This window comes from Gossypium arboreum, chromosome 13 (genome assembly GCF_025698485.1).
Source record: "Gossypium arboreum isolate Shixiya-1 chromosome 13, ASM2569848v2, whole genome shotgun sequence".
NCBI lineage: Eukaryota > Viridiplantae > Streptophyta > Magnoliopsida > Malvales > Malvaceae > Gossypium > Gossypium arboreum.
The window spans coordinates 128,730,521-128,753,292 of NC_069082.1; the positions used below are offsets into that span (position 1 = coordinate 128,730,521).

At 28.9% G+C, this 22,772-nt stretch overlaps 4 protein-coding genes across 4 annotated transcripts; all 4 read left to right on the forward strand.

Annotated features, from left to right (window-relative positions):
* The first annotated feature begins 4,411 nt into the window (after positions 1-4,411).
* Positions 4,412-13,783, forward strand: LOC108484519 (asparagine synthetase [glutamine-hydrolyzing] 1-like). The gene is made up of 13 exons (XM_017788333.2): positions 4,412-4,652; positions 6,664-6,802; positions 7,466-7,561; positions 8,003-8,144; positions 9,151-9,341; positions 9,692-9,853; positions 10,420-10,500; positions 10,783-11,004; positions 11,826-11,960; positions 12,053-12,133; positions 12,670-12,756; positions 12,833-12,940; positions 13,266-13,783. The coding sequence occupies exons 1-13, from the start codon at positions 4,576-4,578 to the stop codon at positions 13,494-13,496; spliced, it is 1,752 nt and encodes a 583-aa protein (XP_017643822.1). The 5' UTR covers positions 4,412-4,575; the 3' UTR covers positions 13,497-13,783.
* A 2,219-nt stretch (positions 13,784-16,002) lies between these two features.
* LOC108485975 (PHD finger-like domain-containing protein 5A) lies at positions 16,003-17,247 on the forward strand. Its single transcript, XM_017789811.2, has 2 exons — positions 16,003-16,130; positions 16,521-17,247. The coding sequence occupies exon 2, from the start codon at positions 16,556-16,558 to the stop codon at positions 16,886-16,888; it is 333 nt and encodes a 110-aa protein (XP_017645300.1). The 5' UTR covers positions 16,003-16,130; positions 16,521-16,555; the 3' UTR covers positions 16,889-17,247.
* Positions 17,248-18,879: 1,632 nt separating this feature from the next.
* Positions 18,880-19,355, forward strand: LOC108485974 (PHD finger-like domain-containing protein 5A). The gene has a single exon (XM_017789810.2). It carries the CDS (start codon positions 18,880-18,882, stop codon positions 19,210-19,212), a length of 333 nt encoding a protein of 110 aa, XP_017645299.1. The 3' UTR covers positions 19,213-19,355.
* A 2,491-nt stretch (positions 19,356-21,846) lies between these two features.
* On the forward strand, positions 21,847-22,602 carry LOC108486046 (protein PSY3-like). Its single transcript, XM_017789862.2, has 2 exons — positions 21,847-21,961; positions 22,303-22,602. The coding sequence occupies exons 1-2, from the start codon at positions 21,874-21,876 to the stop codon at positions 22,458-22,460; spliced, it is 246 nt and encodes an 81-aa protein (XP_017645351.1). The 5' UTR covers positions 21,847-21,873; the 3' UTR covers positions 22,461-22,602.
* Positions 22,603-22,772: the final 170 nt, after the last annotated feature.

Below are 22,772 nucleotides of genomic sequence, written 5' to 3' on the forward strand. Positions count from 1 at the left end.
AAAAGTCTTAGAAACACAAAAATTACAAGAAAAAGGCAAGGATTAACTCACTTGGTGCAAAAATTATAAAATATCAGCTTAGAGAACCCTCCTATGGCGTTTTTAGCTGCTGGAATTGAAGAGAAATGAAGAGAAATCTAGATATTTCCTATTTAGTCCTAGCTTTATTTAATTAATTTTGCAATATTCCAATTTTACCCTTAATTTATCAAATTTTCGGCTGATTTCATACCCTTGCCGTCCAGCCCAAATAACTTTTGGGTCTAATTCCCTTTTAAATCCTTTCTCATTAGACTCTTAAGCTATTTAATCACTCTAGCAACTTTTACACCTATTACAATTTAGTCCTTTTCATTTAATTGGCTACCCAAATATTAAAATTTCCTAACGAAATTTTAATACCACATTAATAACATTTCATAAATATTTATAAAATTATTTTTGACTCGGTTTTACGAGATAGAGGTCTCGATACCTTGTTTTTACCCAATCTCTTCAATAATTTCTTTTTCTATCTAATCACTAAATTGGTAAAATTTTTCTATCAATATTTTCAAATGATTTTCTTATCATATCAATTTTCAAGCAAAAATATTGAAATAAATTTCTCTTTAGATCGGATCTATGGTTACGAAACCATTGTTTCGATAACCTTGAATTTAGGCCATTACATATATTTAAAATACTAAAATTTAGCCAATGAGGTCTTGGTGTTATTAGCAAAGGTTAAGGTCTCAAGTTTTTGAGTATCAAGGGTAAAGTTAGTATTTTTTTTTTTAGAGAGGCTGAATTTGAATTGTAATTTTTTTAAGAGAACTAAAATGTATTTTCATCATTGTATTAATATAAAATTTTACAAAATTTCAAGATTTTAAACTACAAAATTTTCATTTTTGAGAGGCCATAATTGAATATTAAATTTTAGGAGAGATCGAAATACAACCTCACTATTGAATTAACCAATTCTAAAGGGATCATTATTTTTTTTTTTTGGAGTAGGTAAGCGCTTTGTTTTGACTTAGCAATTTATTTTAACAAAAATGTGACACATGGCATGACAAGAGTGCTCCACATGTATCGACATGTCAACTATTAACGCCGTTACACCCAGATACCTTTTTGAAAGATGAAAGTAAATTATAGGAGACACAATGGATATTTAAAAACTTTAGGTACCACATTGAAAAATTTACTAAAGTACAGAGGACGAATAAGTCTAAAATTATTGATCCCATTTAATCTTTCTCTTTTTTAAACCTATTAATTGTCAAATCAACCCATATCAATGAAATTAATTGTCAAATCAACCCATATCAATGAAATCATTTCCATTAAGTGGTTTCGTAATAAAATGATCCAAGGTTCAATCTCTTTTGTAAAAGAGTTCAATTCACTTTATTAGAACGACAAATGAAATATAGGCAATTTCTCAATGTTGATAAAATAAAGGGATAAATTCAGAATAATTAGATATTTTAATGTATTTCTTTTAGTAATTTCATTATAGTTTTTAATTATATATGTTTTTTAATATAATGTATAAAAATTATTCATAGCCCTACCCCAACCTATAAATAGAAGAATAATGTACTTCAGCACATTCGAACTCCCATATTTTTACGTTGACAATAATGTTCATGCCAATCAAGCTACAACTCAATTGACTACATTTTAATGCATCTTTAAATTGCACTTTATTTTTGTTTAGAAAAATTAACAACCATAAATACATAAAATGCATCTGTATAAATTATAACTGACATAAAACATTACAAAATATAATTAAATTAATAATCAAAATATACTGAATACATTTTAAATATAACTAGACTTGAAAAATAAAATAAAATAAAATAAAAATTCACTACGAGAATTCAAAATTAAAATCTTAAAATTATCAAAATTTAAACCTAAAGATTAAGTTAAAGTCTAATTAGCAAATTACACTTTATTGCTAAATGTTAAATTAATTAGGTAAGTTATTGGGGTTACAAGACGCATGATGAGATGGAGGGGGGACTGAGAATGGGTATCACCACTTTTAGAGTCCATTAAATTGAATATTGATGGTGCTCGTAGTTTGTCTTCAGGTTTGGCTATCTCAGCAATAGTGGCAAGAGATGAACATGGTTGTTGGGTGTGTGGGATAGGAAGGAATATCGGCAAGTGTAGTGTTGATAACGTGGAGTTACAAGGAATTTATAAAAATCTTAGTGATGACGTGGGATGCTAAATGGAGTGATGTTATTATTGAAATAGACTATGCACTTGCTATTAAAGGTATCTATGGTGGTTTGAGAAGGCAATTACATATAGACTTAATTCTAAGAATTAATTCAAAAGTTATGCAATTGTGAGTGGAGAGTAGGTTTTGAACAGGCTCAGCCCTGGGGGTTGTTTGAGAGTGTAGCCGCTCAATGCCTAGGGCTGGAAGGGGCCCAAAAAAAACATTTTTTCAGACTAAAATAAATGAATTAAATGCTTAGGGTTTTCAATTTTCACCATAAATGCTTCATCCCCTAGAGCCCCAAATTTTTTTCAACTTTTATTGTATTACATTTATAATTTTTTTAAAAAAAGGAGCCTAATTTATTGTTTCGCTTAGGGCCCCGAAAATATCAAGAACGGGTCTAATTTTAAGCAGATATCAAGGGAGGCGAACTATACACTCACATGTTGGCTGGAATGATGAAGAATTCTTCGATTGGGGTTCAGATTTTCCATACAACTTTCTATTTTGTCCTTCACCAATTAAAAATTGATAGTATGTCTGTGCTTTCGGTTCCTACTGTAAATTGTTAGTTAAATAATTCATTTTTCTTGTTCCTAAAATATATATAGGAATATAAAATATTTAATGTTGATGTTAACATACTGCCAATGAATTGGTTGATTATATTAGTTCAAAATAAAATAATATTAAAAAAAACAGACAATGGTCCAGCAAATGAATTATTAACGTACCAAACTATTCAGAAAATATATATTAACGTGCCAAAGGCTAATTGCCTTTTTTCTTTTTGATTTCATGATGTCATCATTTTTTGCTCTCAATTGTTTGGATAAGTTAACCTAACATCAATTTTAATTAAAATCAAATTGTAATTATTATAAAAACTTAAATAGAATATTAGAAGATATTGTTATTTTTGTATTGAATATTAGATTGCATTTTGTTTTTCTACTGTAAAATGAATAAATTAGTTTTTGTACATTAGATCAAAGAGCAAATTGGTCTTTTCTGTTAAAAACTGGCATGGCTAACAAAATAACCAAATAGTAGCACCTGTTGTGCCACGTGTACAAATGTACAAGGACTAGTTTTTAATAGTAGAAAAACATGAAATTTTTAACAGGAGGACCAATTTACTATTTGATCTAACATGCAAAGACTAATTTGCCCATTTTTATAGTAGATGGGACAAAATACAATATGACATACAATGACATCTATGGTACTTTTACCTTCATATGGTGTGTCAAAAACTATTTATTAGTTGTTTAAGGTCGATATTATAATTATGAAGAGCTCTTCTAAGACGTGATTCGATGTGTCTAGACATATCCCCGAAGGGTTGGTAGTAAAGTTACAAGAGTCTTTATTGCATTTCAGCTTGAATATTATAGAAGGAATCTTTAAATGAATTTTGATGTGATTTGACAATAGTTCACGTGTTTTGCATGTAAGAATCTTAGTCGGAGTAGCTCATTCTTTATTTCTTGTACTAAACGAATAAAAGTTAATTTTTACCATTAGTCTATGATATTATATATAAGTTATGGATTTATATCTTGTACTTTAATTTGGTCATTGTACTTCACAAAATTTGAGATTTCAGTCCTTATTAAATGGTAGTTGCTTCCAAATTTTCACATACTACTTCGAAAAAAAATAATTAATGAATTTAACAATTATCCTTTAAGATTTGAATTTGATAACTAAGGCTATTTTGTCTTTGAACTTGAAAAATGTAATAGTGTGCCATTAAATCTCGACGGAATCCAATTTCAGGGATTAAAACGAATCTAGTTGCTAAGGTACTAAAGTGGACAAAAAAGTATAAGTACCAAAGTGGATATAATTACTAAGTTTAGGGGCCAAAACTGATATGAACCTTAAAAAAAATTATAGAGACGGGTCTCAATCACATCACAATTCAAAACGACTGAACGGCTTAGATTAAATAACCCAGTTTTAAAAAATAAAAAAACCACGTCAGATATTTAAAACGACAGATGGACGGTTGAAGAAAGAAGTTCATTGATTTTGACTACTATCTTCAATGCTGAATCAGCACCAGAAAATGGATCAAAATAAACCCACGTGAGACCACGTGGCTAAGGGAAATAGGTGGGTCATATAAGGAGTGAATAAAACGACGTCGTTTCAAAACACTTTCGCAATTATAAATAAGAGCGGCTTCTGATGAACTTCAAAAAACAAACGCACCCCAAATACCAAAGTGTTCATCGTTTCCCCCCAGTTTCACTACAAAAATTTTCTTCCTTTTTATTATTATTATAATTTATACTTAAAAATAGTGTTTGGGAGTGTTGATTGTTGAGAGAGAAAAAATGTGTGGGATATTAGCTGTTCTGGGTTGCTCCGATTCGCAGGCAAAAAGGGTTCGAGTTCTCGAACTTTCTCGCAGGCAAATAATCCTTTTTTTATTCTTCTATTTTTTGCTCTTTGTTCAATTATGATCATTGTTTTACGTGATTTTATTATACTACTATAAATATAGTATAATGATAAATTTAGTAGCTTAATATTTTTATTTTTTGTTAATTTAACTTTTATTTTTATTTTTATTAAATTTAATTATTAATATTTTAAAAATAATCGAAACAATATTTTTATTAAAATTTTTAACGATGTTGGTATTACAATTAACATATACTTTATATTCACATATATTTATTTTATATGTCACGTTAATAAATTATTTAAAATATTAAAATTTATAAAAATTTAAAAGTCAAGAATTACATTTTAATTACTATGTAAGTTATCATGTTTAAAATTTTAATATTTTGGTTAGTATTTCTGTTTAAAAATAATAATTCAACTTTTTTAAAATATTGATTTTAAAAGATGAAGGTCAAATATAACTAAAAAGAAATATAAAGGTTAAATTGATAGGAAATATAGATATTAAGAGCTAAATTTATTATCTTGGATTTCGATATTGAGTTGTTGGGAATTTAATTAAAACTTTTAAAACTTTTAAGGAGCTTAATTAAAATTTTTAAAAATTTTACAAACATGATAAAAATTTTAAAAATTTTGAGGGACTTAAAGTTGTGTATTGAAAATGAAAAGAAAAACTATATCTAAGATGGTTATAAGAGGAGCGGGACGAGGAGAGGTGGATTTGACTTATTTATGTCCATCAACCTTGATTATATCCACAATCGTTTCACATAATTTTCGTATTATTTCACCTGTATGATTTTTTTCTCATACTTTGCATTGAGATAATTATTTATTTCTAACTAAATAATAGAGTAAAAATTAAAAGTTACAATTTATCCGAAATTTTATACTCTTCAGATATTTAGAATTTAATCTCCATATTTTTTTTAAAATTAGTTTCTCCACTTTTCAATTTAAAATTTAGGTCTATTTATTAACATTGTTAAAATTCTTTTATTAAATTTGCTGGTGTGAGATTTTAAAATAAATAAAAACTCATTTGATATTCATGTAAAAAGAAAAGAAGAAGAAGCAATGTAACGAACTTGAAATAAATAAAGAATTTTAATGGTGATAACAATTCTTAAAAATTCACATAATAATCATTTTAATTAGAATAAAGTATTTAGATTAACTAATTATATTATAAAATTGAGGTACCAATTTATGTCACAATTAAAGTATATACATTAAATTTAAGCAAAGTATAAGGATCAAATTAAAATTTACCATTCTTATAATCTAGAAGTAGAGGGTTTGGAATTGAAATTTACCCATTATGCTCTCATGTCAAGAAAATAAAGTAAACAAGATAGTATTATAGTCTTATAAGAGATGATAATAGTGCGGGACAAGATAAATATTGTCAAATCTGTTATCATTTAACTTTTTTTTACTATCAACTTCGTGGATGTTAAATAGAACCTTTCTGCTCTATCTATCTTATCTAAATTTAAGTTTTGTTAAGTTTTTATACTATTTTCAAAAGGAAAAAAAATTTAGAGTTCCTTTATAACAAAATTTTAAATTTTTAATAGTTATTTTTATAATGGTCGAGCTAGAGATGAGCAATCATTTACCATAATCGTTTTATTTAATATCTAAAAGAAATATTGGACCGTATTATTGTGAAGTTAAAACATTAGATACGACAAAATTAAAAGCACTCATAAATATCAAATTTGACCCAATTATTCCATCTAACTATTTTTTTAAATTAACATTTAATAAATTCTTCTTAAAAATTAAATAAATTAGAAAAAATGAAGAAGAAAGAAGTTTGATTTGATTTATTATTACGTAACTGATTTGATGATTATCAGCGTGGGATGTAGGACCATATTCCACAACTATTTGGTGAAAAGAAAATCAATAGCAGCAATATTTATTTATTTATTATTAAAAAATGGAAAAGCTGAAATAAATAAATAAATAGCCAGTATTTTATTTTGACGATGCAAGTACAGGCTGAAGCACCGTGGTCCAGACTGGAGCGGGCTCTACCAGCACGGCGATTGTTATTTGGCTCATCAACGCCTTGCCATCATCGACCCTGCCTCCGGCGACCAACCTCTCTTCAATGAAGACAAGAGTGTCGCCGTCACGGTACCCCTTTCACTTTTAATTTTTTATTATTATTCCTTTTTTAGGCAATTATCAAAGGTCGGCCCCTTAAAACTGGCAAAAAATCAAAGATTTTAGTATCTTATTATTAGCTTCCCAAACATTCAAGGGCCAACATTAATGATGCCTTTTTGTATTTTCGATTTGGTTTTTTTTTGTAATTTACATCTTCTTTCAAACTTTTGGTTTTAATCGCACTTGCATGGATTAAGCTATTTACTTAAATTTAAAGAAATTTAAAGAAGTTTAAGTAAAAATATAAGGTCTAAAAAATATATTTGAGTAAAAAATTAGACCCGATTAATATATGACTATGCTTAAGTTTAAGCTCGACTCAACTTGAATTCAATTTTTTTTTTGTAAGTTTCTAATATTTCATACATACATACATACATATTATATAATTTATAACATATAAAAATTAAATCTATAGTGGTATATAATATTACTATAATGTAAACATTAAAAAATGTTAAGTCTATATTTCGTATTGGATCAAATTTGAACAAGCATAAAGTACGCTGATATTATACTTAAGCTTAACCCATAAACATCTCTACTCACAACTACCATAGTGAACGATATTCAAAAGCTTTAGTAGATGAATAGCAACATTTGCAACTTTTATTTTCCTTTAAAATCCAGGTGAATGGAGAGATTTATAACCATGAAGAACTAAGGAAGAATTTGGTGAACCACAAGTTCAGGACAGGCAGTGATTGTGATGTTATAGCACATTTGGTAAGCTTCAAGCAAATCATATATAATAGTATGGTAAAAATATCATAGAGGCTCTTGTATTAATAGTTTAATTGTATCGTACTCATTTTATTTAAAAAATAGTTAAATTAATTTTTGTACGTCATATTAAAAAGTAAACTAAACTTTTTTATTAAAAATTTTATCTTTATACTGTTAAAAATTGACGTGATTGACAAAATAACCAAACAATGATATGGGACATACCACGTGTACCTCATGTTATAATATTATATATGAACTAATTTTTATATTTTTTTAATAATAGAAAATAAACTATAATCTAATTTCTTATATAGAAATCTCTATAATATTTTTACTCGTATAATAGTGTTGAATTATTTGGACTTATTATGTGAATTATTGGTCTAACAAAGTACTGAATCTGTTGCTTGAATATATACACTACTAATATATATATAGTATGAGGAGTACGGGGAAGACTTTGTGGACATGTTGGATGGAATCTTCTCATTTGTGCTGTTGGATACTCGTGACAATAGCTATATTGTCGCTCGTGATGCTATTGGTGTCACCTCACTTTATATTGGATGGGGACTCGATGGTACACTCTTTTATCTTGTTTCCTTACTTCTAGTAAAATTTTTTTTTGCACTAATTTCAAGTTTTCCAAATATGAGTATGTGTTGAATACGAGTTAGGTTTCCATATGGGACGGTAGATTTAACTAAGTTTAAAATGAAATAATTTTTACGTTGAGTTTTTTAACTCCATTTGAATTTAAATTAAATAATAAAATATTTTATTTAAATTTATTTATATATTTTGAATATTTTATAGGGGTTAATATAATATTTAATATTTAAGTTTGATTTTAACATTTAATTTGCTACTTAAATTTAGCTTCAAAACAAATAATATTATGTGACACAATGAATGCTTGATACGTGTACTTTAATAATAAAAAATATAGATACGTAGTTTGAGACCAAAAAAAAAGCTCAAGAACATTGAAGCCAAATTTAAGTACTTATTTTGGACAAAAAACTTAAGTATGAAATTGTAAAAGCTCATATATCAAATTAAATATTAAAACTAAATTTATGTACTAAATTAAATATTAAAATCAAACTTAGATACTAAATAATATATTAACCCTATTTTATAATATGTAAATAGTGAAAATGAGCCGTGGATTTGAGTTTGGGCATGAAATTTTTTAAAACCACTTGATCAATGGATAGATCTAATATGAGAATATTTATCTATTTTTCTTAAATAATTTTCATATATTTGAGATCGTACAAACATGAATACTAAATTGGGTAATTAAGAGAAATTATGCATGCATAGGGCTAAGAAAAGAATCAATAAAGTTGAAAAGCTGGTTCAAATAATATTTTTGGTTAAATTTTTATTGAAATTGATTCGGTTTAGATAATAATTGAACGTATTCAGTTAATTTAAAAAAAAATAAATGAATTAAATCATTCTACCCCGTTAAAATTCGATTCGAGTCAATTCGGTTATCTTTTATTCAATTTAATTTCGATTTTAATTTAACTAAATTCATATTTTTATTCGTTATATATTCATCGTTATATATTCAGGTTCAGTTTGGATAGCATCAGAATTGAAAGGATTAAATGATGACTGCGAACATTTCGAAAGCTTTCCTCCCGGTCATTTATACTCGAGTAAATCTGGAGGCTTTAGGAGATGGTATAATCCACCTTGGTTTTCAGAGGTCACTCCATCGGTTCCATACGATCCTCTTGTTCTTAGACGTGCATTTGAAAATGTAAGCACAAATTTGCCCCCAAAAACACCTTAGTAATATATTATACTTTTTTGGGTTAAATCAAGCTTAAATTTGTCACTTATTTTTATATCGGGGTTTGAACTTTTCTTTTGTCTAAATTAATTTCTAAATTTAGCAATTGTTCTTACGTTGGGACTTGAATTAGACAAACTGTTCCCACTTTGAGACTATTGTCAAGTTCAAGGCCCAACTTGAACCCAAAAAAGATTTAGGTCCCAATATGAGAATAATTATCAAGATCAAGTCCCAAATAGTAATTTAATCCTTTATATAAATTTTTTATTATGTAATTTTAGCTTATATGTGGGTTGCATATGGTATATTTATAGGCTGTGATCAAAAGGTTGATGACTGATGTGCCTTTTGGAGTTCTGTTATCTGGAGGACTTGATTCATCATTGGTTGCTTCCATCACAGCTCGGTATTTGGCTGGTACCAAGGCTGCCAAACAATGGGGAAGTCAGCTCCATTCTTTCTGTGTTGGCCTAGAGGTAAATTGAACTAGTTTCTATTTTTGTCATTTAGATTTAATTTTTTTATTTTAATCAATTGGAGGGATAAAATTATTATTATGTCAATAAAAAAGTCTTTTTCTGTAATTTAAAGGTTAAGTGATCAAAATATTAAATTTCGATAGATTTAATGACTAAAATAAAAATTTTAAACTTATATAACAAAAACAAAAATACACTAATAATCGGATGACTATTTATATAATTTATCCTAAAAATTTGATATTTGAATCACATAATCTACATTCCCTTCATTTATTCGTGTCTACTGTAACATCTGCCATCACTTTATTACCAAGTTTCAGCTTCTTTGATATAAAAAATTTGAGTCATTTCTATTAAGTACTACTTCGAGTTCAAAGTTATTTTAAATTTTGGTCAACTTCGTGTTTAAGTCATTTTGAACTTAAATATTGATCAAGTGAATTTTGATTATTAATTATTATGATTATATTGAATTAAGATCGAATTTGAATTAAGATTAATCAGATTGAAATTTTGAGTTAGATTCAAAATTGATATATCTAATTTCAATATGCTTACAGGGTTCACCAGATTTGAAGGCTGCAAGAGAGGTGGCAGACTATTTGGGCACTGTTCATCACGAGTTTCACTTCACCGTTCAAGTATTGACTACAATCCCTTTCTAAATATATTTTTAATTCAAAAAAATTAAAAGCAAGATTTTTAAAATCGGATTGATGGTGAAGGCATCAGTTTATCGGTTTGATTGGTCCATTCGATTCGATTAAAGAAATTAACTGATTTGATATTTCTCCCCAAATCTATACCTTAATCAATTTTTGGTCCAATCGATTTAACTGATCGATTCAATCCAATTCAAACAACATAATTGAAATCTAATAATCCTACAACAAAGCTAAAACTAAAACTTGTCTAAAATGTAGGATGGAATTGATGCCATTGAAGATGTTATTTACCACATTGAAACCTACGATGTCACCACAATCAGAGCAAGTACTCCTATGTTTCTAATGTCACGAAAGATCAAGTCACTTGGTGTCAAAATGGTTATCTCCGGTGAAGGCTCCGACGAGATTTTTGGTGGATATTTGTATTTCCACAAAGCACCAAATAAGGATGAATTCCATCAAGAAACATGCCGGAAGGTAATTTACGTTATTTTGGCTCTTCATTTTTCTTAAAATACTCAAATTGAAAACTCATTTTCTGACATATTTTGATTATTTTGGGTTAAGTTTTTTATTTTGTTTTTTCGTTGGATTTGAATCATTCAAGTTTTAGGCTATATTTGGATTGTTTTGGGTTTGAACATTTTTGACGGGACCATTTTGGGTTTGGAACATTTCATCTATAGGTAATTTTGTGTTTAAGCTATTTTGGGTTTGGATAAATTCAAATTTGGGCTAAATGAGTTCGGGTAGTTGACTTTTTATAATCAAACGGGGTTGTGTTAAGTTTAGTTTAAGTTAATTAAGTTATTTTTTGAATTTGGATCAAAACTGACACATCGATAAGGATGACATAATGAACTTCGTTTTTTTTAGGGATAATATTATATTTGGTATCTATACTTTCATAAAATATTTAATTTGATAAATGTACTTTGAAAATATCTAATGTGGTATCTGAATTATCACTATGTGTTTTATTATGGTACATATACTTTCATAAAACGTCCAATGTGGTACTTGAAATATCAAAACATGCCAATGAAAATTTGACGCATAGGTTGTGCTTGGTTGAGTGCAAAAGTGAGAGAAAAAGATGCCATCTTAATGCATAAAAACCACATCTTCTAAATCGGAAAGATGAGAGAAGAGAAAATGAGAGAGATGTGTATGTTAGCTGAAGTTATGAATTTTCTACCTCACCAATTTTCTTTCTGATTCCATCTTAATGTTTTCCGATTTTCTTTCTATCTTACCAAGCAAAGCCGTAAAGTTTTTTGTATACCACCTTTGTGCAGATCAAAGCCCTTCACCTGTATGATTGCTTGAGAGCTAACAAAGCAACGTCTGCATGGGGATTGGAGGCTCGAGTTCCATTCTTAGACAAAGAATTCATCAATGTCGCCATGGCTATAGACCCTGAATCAAAGATGGTATAAAGTGTTGAAATTGCTTGATTTACTGTTCATCAACGGCTGATATTTAAAGTCTTGTCAACATTGTTTCTCTTGTTTTCATAAATCAGATTAATAAGGATGAAGGACGCATTGAGAAATGGGTTCTTAGACGAGCCTTTGATGATGAAAACCATCCCTATTTGCCAAAGGTGAAGTAACATTAATTTTTTTTCTTTGATAAACTTGTAAATTTTGGCTTGATTTTGAAATTTCAATTCTAAAATCTCGATTCTACTCAATTTGATTATGAAAAGTCAAATAACCTAGACTTGAATTGACTCGATCTTGAACTTGATTTGAACTTAAACAAGTAATCTGAAATTATTTAAACTTAACATGATCAAAACTCGAAATAATTGCTAATGAGGTCTTGGGATCTTGATGGCTTAGGTTCGACTCTTGCCTTTTGTAAAATATAATGTTTTTTGGCTCAAATAGGACATGTGTGAGCCCTCTCTAAAATTATTCTGGTTTGATTTTAGTTTAATTGCACTTTATACTGCTTGATTTTGACTATAGTTGATTCGGATATGTATTATTCGTAATTGTATTTGTAAATTTCAAAATAAAAAATCTAAAATGATACAAATCCGTAATAACCCGACCTTCAAACTTGAATGATCTAAACCCAAAACTTTCCGACTTAAAACCAAACTAACATGGTATTGTTTGATGACTCGTGCAGCATATCTTATACAGGCAGAAAGAACAATTCAGTGATGGCGTTGGTTATAGTTGGATCGATGGTCTCAAAGCTCATGCTGCTGCAAATGTAAATTAATCAAATAATTAGGCTGCCACGAAGAATAATTGATTCATTGATTGATTCTGTACCGTATGATTTTCAGGTGACCGATAAGATGATGCTTAATGCTTCAAACATCTTCCCTCACAACACTCCGACCACGAAAGAAGCATACTATTATAGGATGATCTTCGAAAGGTTCTTCCCTCAGGTGATTACCGTTAAAAATATGTTATTCGAATTTGAATACGAGATTCGATTTTCGGTAAAAATATAGATTGTATTTTGTTTTCTCTACTTAAAAAAGGTAAATTAGTTGTTGTATGTTATATTAAAGAGCAAATTAGTTATTTTGTTAAAAATTTCAACTATCTAATTATTCCGACAACAACGCCAGCTTTTAATAGTACAAATAAGTTTAATAGAAATAATCAATTTACTATTTGAACAAACTCTTAGAACAGAGGCCTCTATAATCCTTTGACCTCGAATTTTTCCTTAGTCAAGATGATCATTATATTTGCTTGTTTTACTAGAACTCGGCACGATTGACCGTCCCGGGAGGAGCAAGTGTAGCATGCAGCACGGCCAAAGCTGTCGAATGGGATGCCACTTGGAAGAACAACCTCGACCCGTCGGGCAGAGCAGCACTTGGAGTCCATCTCTCGGCTTACGACTCCGAGACACCTCTAGATAACAAGCCGTCCAAGATTATTGAGTCAATACCGTTGATGATGGAGATTCCTGGAGTTGCAATACATGGTTAAGTGCCATGAAAATTGAAGCAAAATGTGTGAAATTTAATGATTGATTAGTATAATTTGTGCCATATTATCCATGGAACTTCAGTATGCTATAATGTATAGTATAGGTAATATATAAAGCCACTATATATATATGTATTCATGTATGTATGGAAGGATGGATGGATGGATGTATATTGTGATCGTTTGATCATTGTTTTTGTTATATTTAGTTGTTGTTTATGTTATTGAAGTTCGTAATCATATTTTGAAATGGAAGTATTCCCTTTGGTTTTTATTATGTTTCAAAATATTGGTCCAATTAATTCAAATTTATAGGTAATCATATTATCCGTGTCACCCTTCCATTCGATATTTAACGATAACTAATAAAAATAGATAATAAAAATTCAATTAATTGAGTGAATAATTTTAAAAACTTCATACTTGAGTGGTCAAAAAAGAAAATAGTTTATAATTGGGTGTCAAGATTACCGGTTGCAACCCTTACCTAAGCGAGCTAGGGAGTCTCGAAGTTCTTGGAAATCGATTCCATTGAATTTTGAATCCAAGAAATATCGAGTTAAACAACTGTCAATATCTATTGGCAATCTTGAGAAGTCGGAAAAGGACGGAAGTATTCCAAATTGTGAACTTTGTCGAAGAAAACACAGAAGTGAATGCTAAAAGAAAACGGGAGCATGTTTCCAATGCAAAATGTTAATGATATTCTTGCAGCTACCCAGAGATCCTACTCTTATAGCTAGAGGTTAGAGAATTGATCGTGGTGGTTCAATTGCAAAAGGTAGTCAGCAAAGAGAAATTGATTCAGTAGTACATATTCCCCATCACATTTCAGGTAAATTTCAAGGATGGAATTTCTTAAGTGGGGGGAGAATTGTAATGACACAAAAACTAGTAGTGTTGGAAATTGCGGTTTCAAGACTTCGTTTTTGTAAACCGAGTTTGTAAATATTAAATAGAGATACGTAGTTAGTGAATAGATAAATTAAAATTCGGCTAAATAATTTAGTCAAAATTGTGGTTAATTAAGACTTAAAGATTAAATTGTAAAAGTTTAATCGTTATAGATTTTTAATTAGAATAAGGTTTGGAGACTTAAATAACAATTATTCAAGGGACCAAAATGGCTAATAAACCACTATTGAATAGTTGATAGTGAATAATGATTTTGGATGTCATTAATTTAGTTTAAACTTGACTAATGATAACTAAACTTGATTAATTAATTTAATTAAGATTAATTAACAAATTAACCATACTATAAAAGCCAAAATTTTCCCCAAGCCGTGAGAACCAAAGAAAAGAAGAAGCTTTAAGGGTTTCAAGCAATCGGTCATTAATTAGCTAATGCAATTTAGTCTTTTTTTTTATAATTTTTATAAATTTGAGGTCATGGGAGTTTAATTTAACTAGTCCATGTATCAATTTGTAAAGTTTTTAAAGTTTTTGAAAGTTACCATTGTTGAGAATGGAATGAAATTGGTGTGAAAATGTCATAAATTAAGCTTAGCATATGAAAAGGATTAAATTGTAAAGCTTAGTTGTTAGTTTCGTACATTAGGGATCAAATCGAATAAAATATAAATTTGTCAAGAGTTGTTGGTAGAGATAGAAAATAAAGGGTCCCTAATGAGTTTTGGTGGAGTTGAATTTTAATCCGAACCTCTGAATTGAAAGTTACATTTGACCCGATTTTAAAGGCTAAATTGAATAAATTACAAAAACGTATGACTTTGAAATTTAATATAATTTGGTATGAAATTTGATACCGTATCATTATTGAATTTTTATTTGTAGCTAAAGATAATGTACGACTGTGGAGAGAGAAAAGGAAAGACGAAAGTCAACGACGAGTAACCCAAGCTTTTGGTTTGTATCTATATGACCCAAAATCAATCTAATTATTGCATGTTCATGAGATTTTGCATTATATAATATTGAGATAAGTTGTTAATGATTATTGAGTTGAAATATTATGGCTGAAATTGAATATCAAGATAGAGACTAAATAAAATAAAATTAAAATTTTATGACTTAACTTATATAGTAAATCCATATGAAATTGAGCTGAATTATGATATATTATATGATGAAATGATTATTTTGATATTAAATTGAGAATGATGGAATGTGAATTGAGTTACGTGATGAAATGAAAAATTAATTGTTTTATTAACGGTATAAATTATATTTTAATTTAATTGATGATATACTTATATATCAATATATTTATTTCGGTTTAGCCGATGATGTATTTACGTAATCCATGATCTACTTATTAGCCGGTATATTTACTTCGATACATGCACTTACATACTAACATAATTGATTAGATTTATCGAATGATGCACTATATAGTACTTGGTGTAGTTTGCCCTGACTTAGCAATTTGGCTTTTGGTTAAAAAAGAAAAAGAAGCCGAAAACCTTGACAAGAAATCATAACTTTGACCATGACTTCCATCTACGACGGCTTATCAATCATACCTTGACAAGAAAGCCGACTTGCTTATTACTTAAATGAAAACTCTATTGAACCCTTTGTGTTCTGTTTCAAATCCAACGCTTTCTCATTTCTCTGCTATCAGATTCTCAGGCCAGTCGCCATAGCCAGAGCTTTGCTATCCCTTCTCAGGTTTTAATCTTTTTCTATTTCTTGCTTTGTCAATTTTTTTTTTCGGCTTCCTATTTGTGTTCATAATTTTTTGCTCAAGGTTTCAGTTAAAAAAACAAAAAACAAAAAATGGTTTCTTTTTTCCTTTTTCTGGGTCTTCTTTTCTCAATATTTGCTCTGTAAAAGATTTTTGTTGACATTATGGGTTTTCCTTTTATATAAAAAATTATTATTATGTTATAATTAGCATTGTATTTTTGGTTTTATTTATGCATGCATGTATGTATGAGTATGTAATGTATGGCATGGTATGCAGTTTTGTATGTATGTATGTATGCATGCATGTATGTGTGTATGTAGGGTATGTTATGTACGTATGTAAATAAGGTAATTTTGTGTTTTTTGTTTCAGTTACTGGAACAAGCTAGGAACGATTTGCAGCAGTCATGGCCAAGCATCACCCCGATTTGATCATGTGCCGGAAGCAGACCGGTATTGCGATAGGACGACTGTGCGAGAAACATGATGGAAAATGCGTAGTTTGCGACTCCCTCGTTCATCCTTGCACGCTTGTTCGGGTCTGCGATGAATGCAACTATGGCTCGTTTCAAAGTAAGTGTGTTATCTGTGGAGGTGTAGGAATATCCGATGCATATTACTGTAAAGAGTGTACACAACTAGAAAGAGACCGAGATGGTTGTCCCAAAATCGTTAACCTCGGGAGTGCTAAAACCGACTTGTACTACGAGCGTAAGAAATATGGTTTTAAGAAACGATGATTGCTGCATAACTTGATGGGATTAGGTAGCTTGGAACTGCATATCGAGCCTTTGGGTTTCGACTTTGTTGTATGTTAGATGATGTTATCTCGAGTACTATGGCCGGATTAACATATATATGTATATATATCTGCTATGCAAACAATTTGTCTTATTGTTTATGGAGTTAGATTCAATGAGTTGCATTCTTTTATTTGATATGTGTTCATAGTCTTGAATCTATATGTCAATGGGAGATAAAAGTACAGTAGACATCCCTATGCTAGAAGTTAGATTGCCTTTTGCTGTCTCTACTTCAAAAATAGTAAATTAATCTTTTTATGTTAAATCAAAGAGTAAAACAATCATTTCTATAGAAAGTTTCATCAATTTGTATAGTTAAAAACTGGCGTGATTGAGAGAATAAACAAATAGTAACAGATTGTGTGTCACATGTATCTCAAGGGGTAATTTTTAACAATAGAAATGAATGAAATTTTTATCAGAAGGACTTGCTTTTTAATCTAATGTATAGGGGCTAATTTGTATATTTTTCAAGTAGAGGGAGAAAATGTAATTTGACTACTAGTACTTACTTTCCATGGGATAATTGTTTTTTAGTGAGGGCTTATTGATATTCAAGTGTTGAACCTATCTTCTTATTTATAAGTCGAAGAGGGATTATGGATAATTCTAGATATTGTACATTTTAAAAAAGAATAGATATGATCAAAACCTATAATATGATTATTTAAATAATAATAATAAATTAACTCCAATGTTTATCAACTTCTTTAATAAGCACTCAATCGTATTAATTAGAATAATATAATTATCAAACTTTAATCTTAATTAATTGGTTCGTGCAATAAACTTAAATCCTTAAGTAATAATGAAGAATACATTAATAAATTATCGATTGAGTCTTAGCTCAATTGGTATAGGTATTATTATCAATACAAGAAGACGTGAGTTCGAGTGAACTAAAGAGGATTATTGTCAATTAAAACCTATAATAAAATTATTAAAATAATAATAATAAATTAACTCCAATATTTATGAACTTCTTTAATAAGCATTCTATCGTATTTATTAGAATACATAAAATGATGGATTATAATATATTTATTTCGTTTTAAGCGATAATACATTCGATAATGGTACAAAATGCATACATAATTACTTCGATTTATTCGATTATGCACAGTAAAATATTCTACTTTTCCCTAACTTAAGCAATTTGATTTTTGGTAAATAAAAGAAAAACTCGAAAACCTTGACAAGATATCATATCTTTGACCATCACTTTCATCTACGACGGCTTAGAAACCATATAAAAACTCTATTAAACCCTTTGTGTTCTGTTTCAAATCCAGCGCTTTCTCATTTATCTGCTATCAGATTCTCAGGCCAATCGCCATAGCCAGAGCTTTGCTATCCCTTCTCAGGTTTTAATCTTTTTATTTCTTGCTTTGTCAACTTTTTGTTTTCTGCTTCCTATTTTTGTTCATAATTTTTAGCTCAAGGTTGCAGTTCAAAAAAAATTATCAAATAAGGGTTTTTTTTTTTTTCCCCTTTTTCTGGGTTTTCTTTTCTCCATATTTGCTCGGTAAAAGATTTTCTTTTTGACATTATGGGTTTTTCTTTTTATATAAAAAATGATTATCATGTTATAATTAGCATTGTTTTTTTAGTGAATTATTCACTTCTTTTAATTTATTTTGAATTAGTTATGTCTTTCATTTTGTGATGTTGGGTTCTTTTAATTCATCTTGATTCTTGATAATGTTGCTTGCCATTGTCTGATTATATTTATGCATGCATGTATGTATGTATGTATGTGTATGTAGGGCATGTAGTTATGTATGTATGTATGTATGCATGCATGCACGCATGCATGTATGTGTGTCTGTGTGCATGTAGGGTATGGTATGGTATGGTATGTACGTATGTATGTAAGGTAATTTTGTGTTTTTTTGTTTCAGTTGAACAAGCTAGGATTTGCAGCAGTCATGGCCAAGCATCAGCCGGATTTGATCATGTGCCGGAAGCTGCCTGGTATTGCGATAGGACGACTGTGCGAGAAACATGATGGAAAATGCGTAATCTGCAACTCCCTCGTTCATCCTAGCACGCTTGTCCGGATCTGCGATGAATGCAGCTATGGCTTGTTTCGACATAAGTGTGTTATCTGTGGAGATGTAGGAATATCCGATGCATATTACTGTAAAGAGTGTACACAACTAGAAAAAGACCGAGATGGTTGTCCCAAAATCGTTAACTTCGGGAGTACTAAAACCGACTTGTACTACAAGCATAAGAAATATGATTTTAAGAAACGATGATTGCTGTATAACTTGTTGGGATTAGGTAGCTTGGAACTGCATATCGAGACTTCGGGTTTCGACTTTGTTGTATGTTAGATGATGTTATCTCAAGTACGATGGCCCGGATTAACATACATATCTGCTATGCAAACAATTTGTCTTCTTGTTTATGGAGTTAGATTCAATGAGTTGCAGTCTTTTATTTGATGTGTTCATAGTCTTGCATCTATATGAAAATGGTAGATAAAAAGTACCATAGAAATCCCTATACTAGAAGTCAGATTACTTTTTACCATCTTTATTCAAAAAATAATACGTTAAATCAAAGATTAAATCAGTTTTTTCTATTGAAAATTTCATCAATTTGCATTGTTAAAACTCGCGTTATTGAGGGAATAATTAAATAGTGACACGTCATGTACCACATGTACATCAGGGGTAATTTCTAACAATAGAAATGAATTAAATTTTTATTAGAAGAGCCAGTTTACTCTTTAATCTAATGAATAAGAGCTAATTTATATATATTTTTAAGTAGATGGGGGAAATGTAATTTGACTATTAGTAGTGTTGAACCTATTGGACCGTATCTCTTACGAGTTATCACATGAACTAATTGTACTAAAACAGTAAATCCTCGATCATATATAGTCCAATGTGAAAGTAGCTCTCGTTTATTCCATTGAGTCTTAAGGATGGCAAAATCTCCATCGTTAATGGATTTCAAATCAATCCACTTTGAAAAGAGTGGATACTTTTTTTAAAGAATGTGAGGCTATGCGGGGATAATTAATTTTTGAATATTGTATATGAAACGATTATGGGAAATACTTGCTCCATCCCACCCGAAATTACTATTTTATCATTATACATAACTATTAAAAGGTTATTAAAAAATTATTAAAAGGTTAAAATGTGTTATGAAGAAGAACTTTTTCTTTTTCTTAATAAATTTTGATATTCGATGTTTATATTTGAGTTCAAATAATACAATTTTTTATTTTTATTTTTATTAAAATATGTCTTTAAAATTTATTTTTCTAACAAATGAATTTTATTTGCAAAATTGTATGATTTTGACAAAAAAATGCTTTTAAATTAATTACTAGGAATACACTATCATAGATTTTGACAAAAAATGCTTTTATTTTAAGGTAAATTACAAAATTAGCCTTAAATTATATGATTTTATCATTTAAGTACTTTATATTATTATCTAAAGTAGTATTTAAAATATCAATTTTGTTTCGTTCTATTTAAAAATTGTATAATGTCGAGTAAAACTATCATGTGTCACATTTTAATTGGATGATAACATCTTTTGGGGTGAAATGAAAAGAAAATGAAAAGATTATTACAATTTTAATTAACATCTTAAAAGTTTACTAAAAAGTATATATCATAAGGAAACATATGTTAGATGTCATGATAATATTAAATAATGGCAACACTATGAATAGTAAAAATAATAATAAATTTTCGATTTAATCTTAAGCTGAATTGGTATAGATATTATTGTCAATACAGGAAGACGTGGGTTCGAGTGTACTAAAAGCATTATTGTCAATCAAAACTTATAATGAGATTATTAAAATAATAATAATAAATTAACTACAATGTTTATGATCTTCTTTAATAAGCACTCTATCGTATTAATTAGAATAATATAATTATCAAACTTTAATCTTAATTAATTGGTTCGTACAGCGAACTTAAATCATTAATTAATAATGAACAAGTTTGAATAAAATAAATCTGTGCAAGAATCACAGATTGTGGGACAAAATTGGGGTATAAAGATAAATTTAGTCCATAATATTTATTTTTTATCAATTTAGTCCTTTTTTAGTTAAATTTGACCCTAATATCAACCTTTTAAAAGAGATGAATTGTTGCTTTTAAATAGAAATTCTAAGTAAAATGTCAATTTTTAAACATAACAGCTCGTATGGCTATCTATATACTTCATTTTTTTTAAAAAATTACGAACTTTTTGTGAAGTTTGAATGGTTTTATTTCTTAAATATTTTATAAAATTTAAATTATTTGTTGGCGTGATTTACAAGATAAATAGTGTCATTTCAATATAAGGTACACATGAAATACTATATAAACATTGTTAAAAAAATTAATGTTTTAGTTAGCATTTTATTTTTATTTTTACTATTTTGAAAAGATAGACAAAAATATAAATACTAAAAGTTAAATTTATTGTTATACTTAAAATTAGAAAAAAAAAAAACCCGACACATTATTTGCTTAAGGTAAAACTTGAATTTCATCCATCAAGCTCGATTTTAACTTTATCAACACAACCAAAACCTCGTCAGTCCAATGACTTAAATCATTATATTTCTACAATATTTTATACATTCATATCATATGGCATAGAGTGTATATGAAAAAGAAAAAAAAAAAAGGATAATGCAGCTTTAGAAAGCGGCAACATCATACTCGTTGACTTTTTTGATCAAGATGAAGCGAACGGCTCAGATTCAATCAAGTAACAAACAGTTTCATGATAAAAAACGTGAAATGCACGACCTGTAAAAGTCAACTCTCAACTCCCAATCACGATTCGCCACGTAATAATATTTAAACTGGGGAACTTTGTGTCTATAAATAGGGCTTCCCAAAAATTGGCAAAAATACAAAGGACCTAAATGAATTTACAAAATAATGAGTTTTAAAGCTAAGCTTTGCTTCTTTCTTCTATTTACATTGACTATAGTGTCCTCGGCTTGTAAGGCAATTTCAATTTCATCAGGTATGTATTCTTAATTTATTATTTTCTCGATCCGTTATAGTTTGTAATAAAATTCACTTAGAAATTTTCTTGGTTTTATCTTGTAAAATTAACGAGATTATTGTTGATTGTTTGAAAGTAGAGTTGGATTTCATTCAATCACATTCTAGTAAAGCATTCCGAGACTACTATTAGTATTCTATGACCATATAATATAAGACATGTGTCTAAAAACAGTCCAGAAGACATACGATAGATTCAACTTCCGATTTGATTTTTATTTTTATTTTACATTAGTAGAGGAGATAATATATAAATAATGAGATCGACATTCTTGCCTGGTTTGTATAATATTACAGCAGATGAGATATTGATTGCTACGAAAGAAAGGTCTCTAGTGGCGAACATTGAAGATTACAGTGAACCAACCGCGAATCGTGGCCATGATCCTACTTCAAGAGCTAGAGGTGGCGGCGGAAATGGCCGTGGCCGAGGCCATAGCAGAGGTCGAAAGGGTTAATGATAATCGTACTTAATTTTGTTTTTAAAAAAAGTGTTATTGGCCGATTATAATCTAAATATTTGGTTAAGTAATTGTGCATATGATGCTAAAGTTTTGTAGTGTAATAACGTTGATATAGTAATTATTGTGATATATGTCAAATAAAAATATTTATATATTTATTTTATAATTTACAATAAACCGATCAATATTGTTAATTTTGGTTTGAAGATTTAACTTAATTTGATCAATAAAATTAACAATTCAAATCCGAACATAAAGTGATCTAAAACGTAAAATTATTTGAAAAAGTAATTTGTAATGACTAAA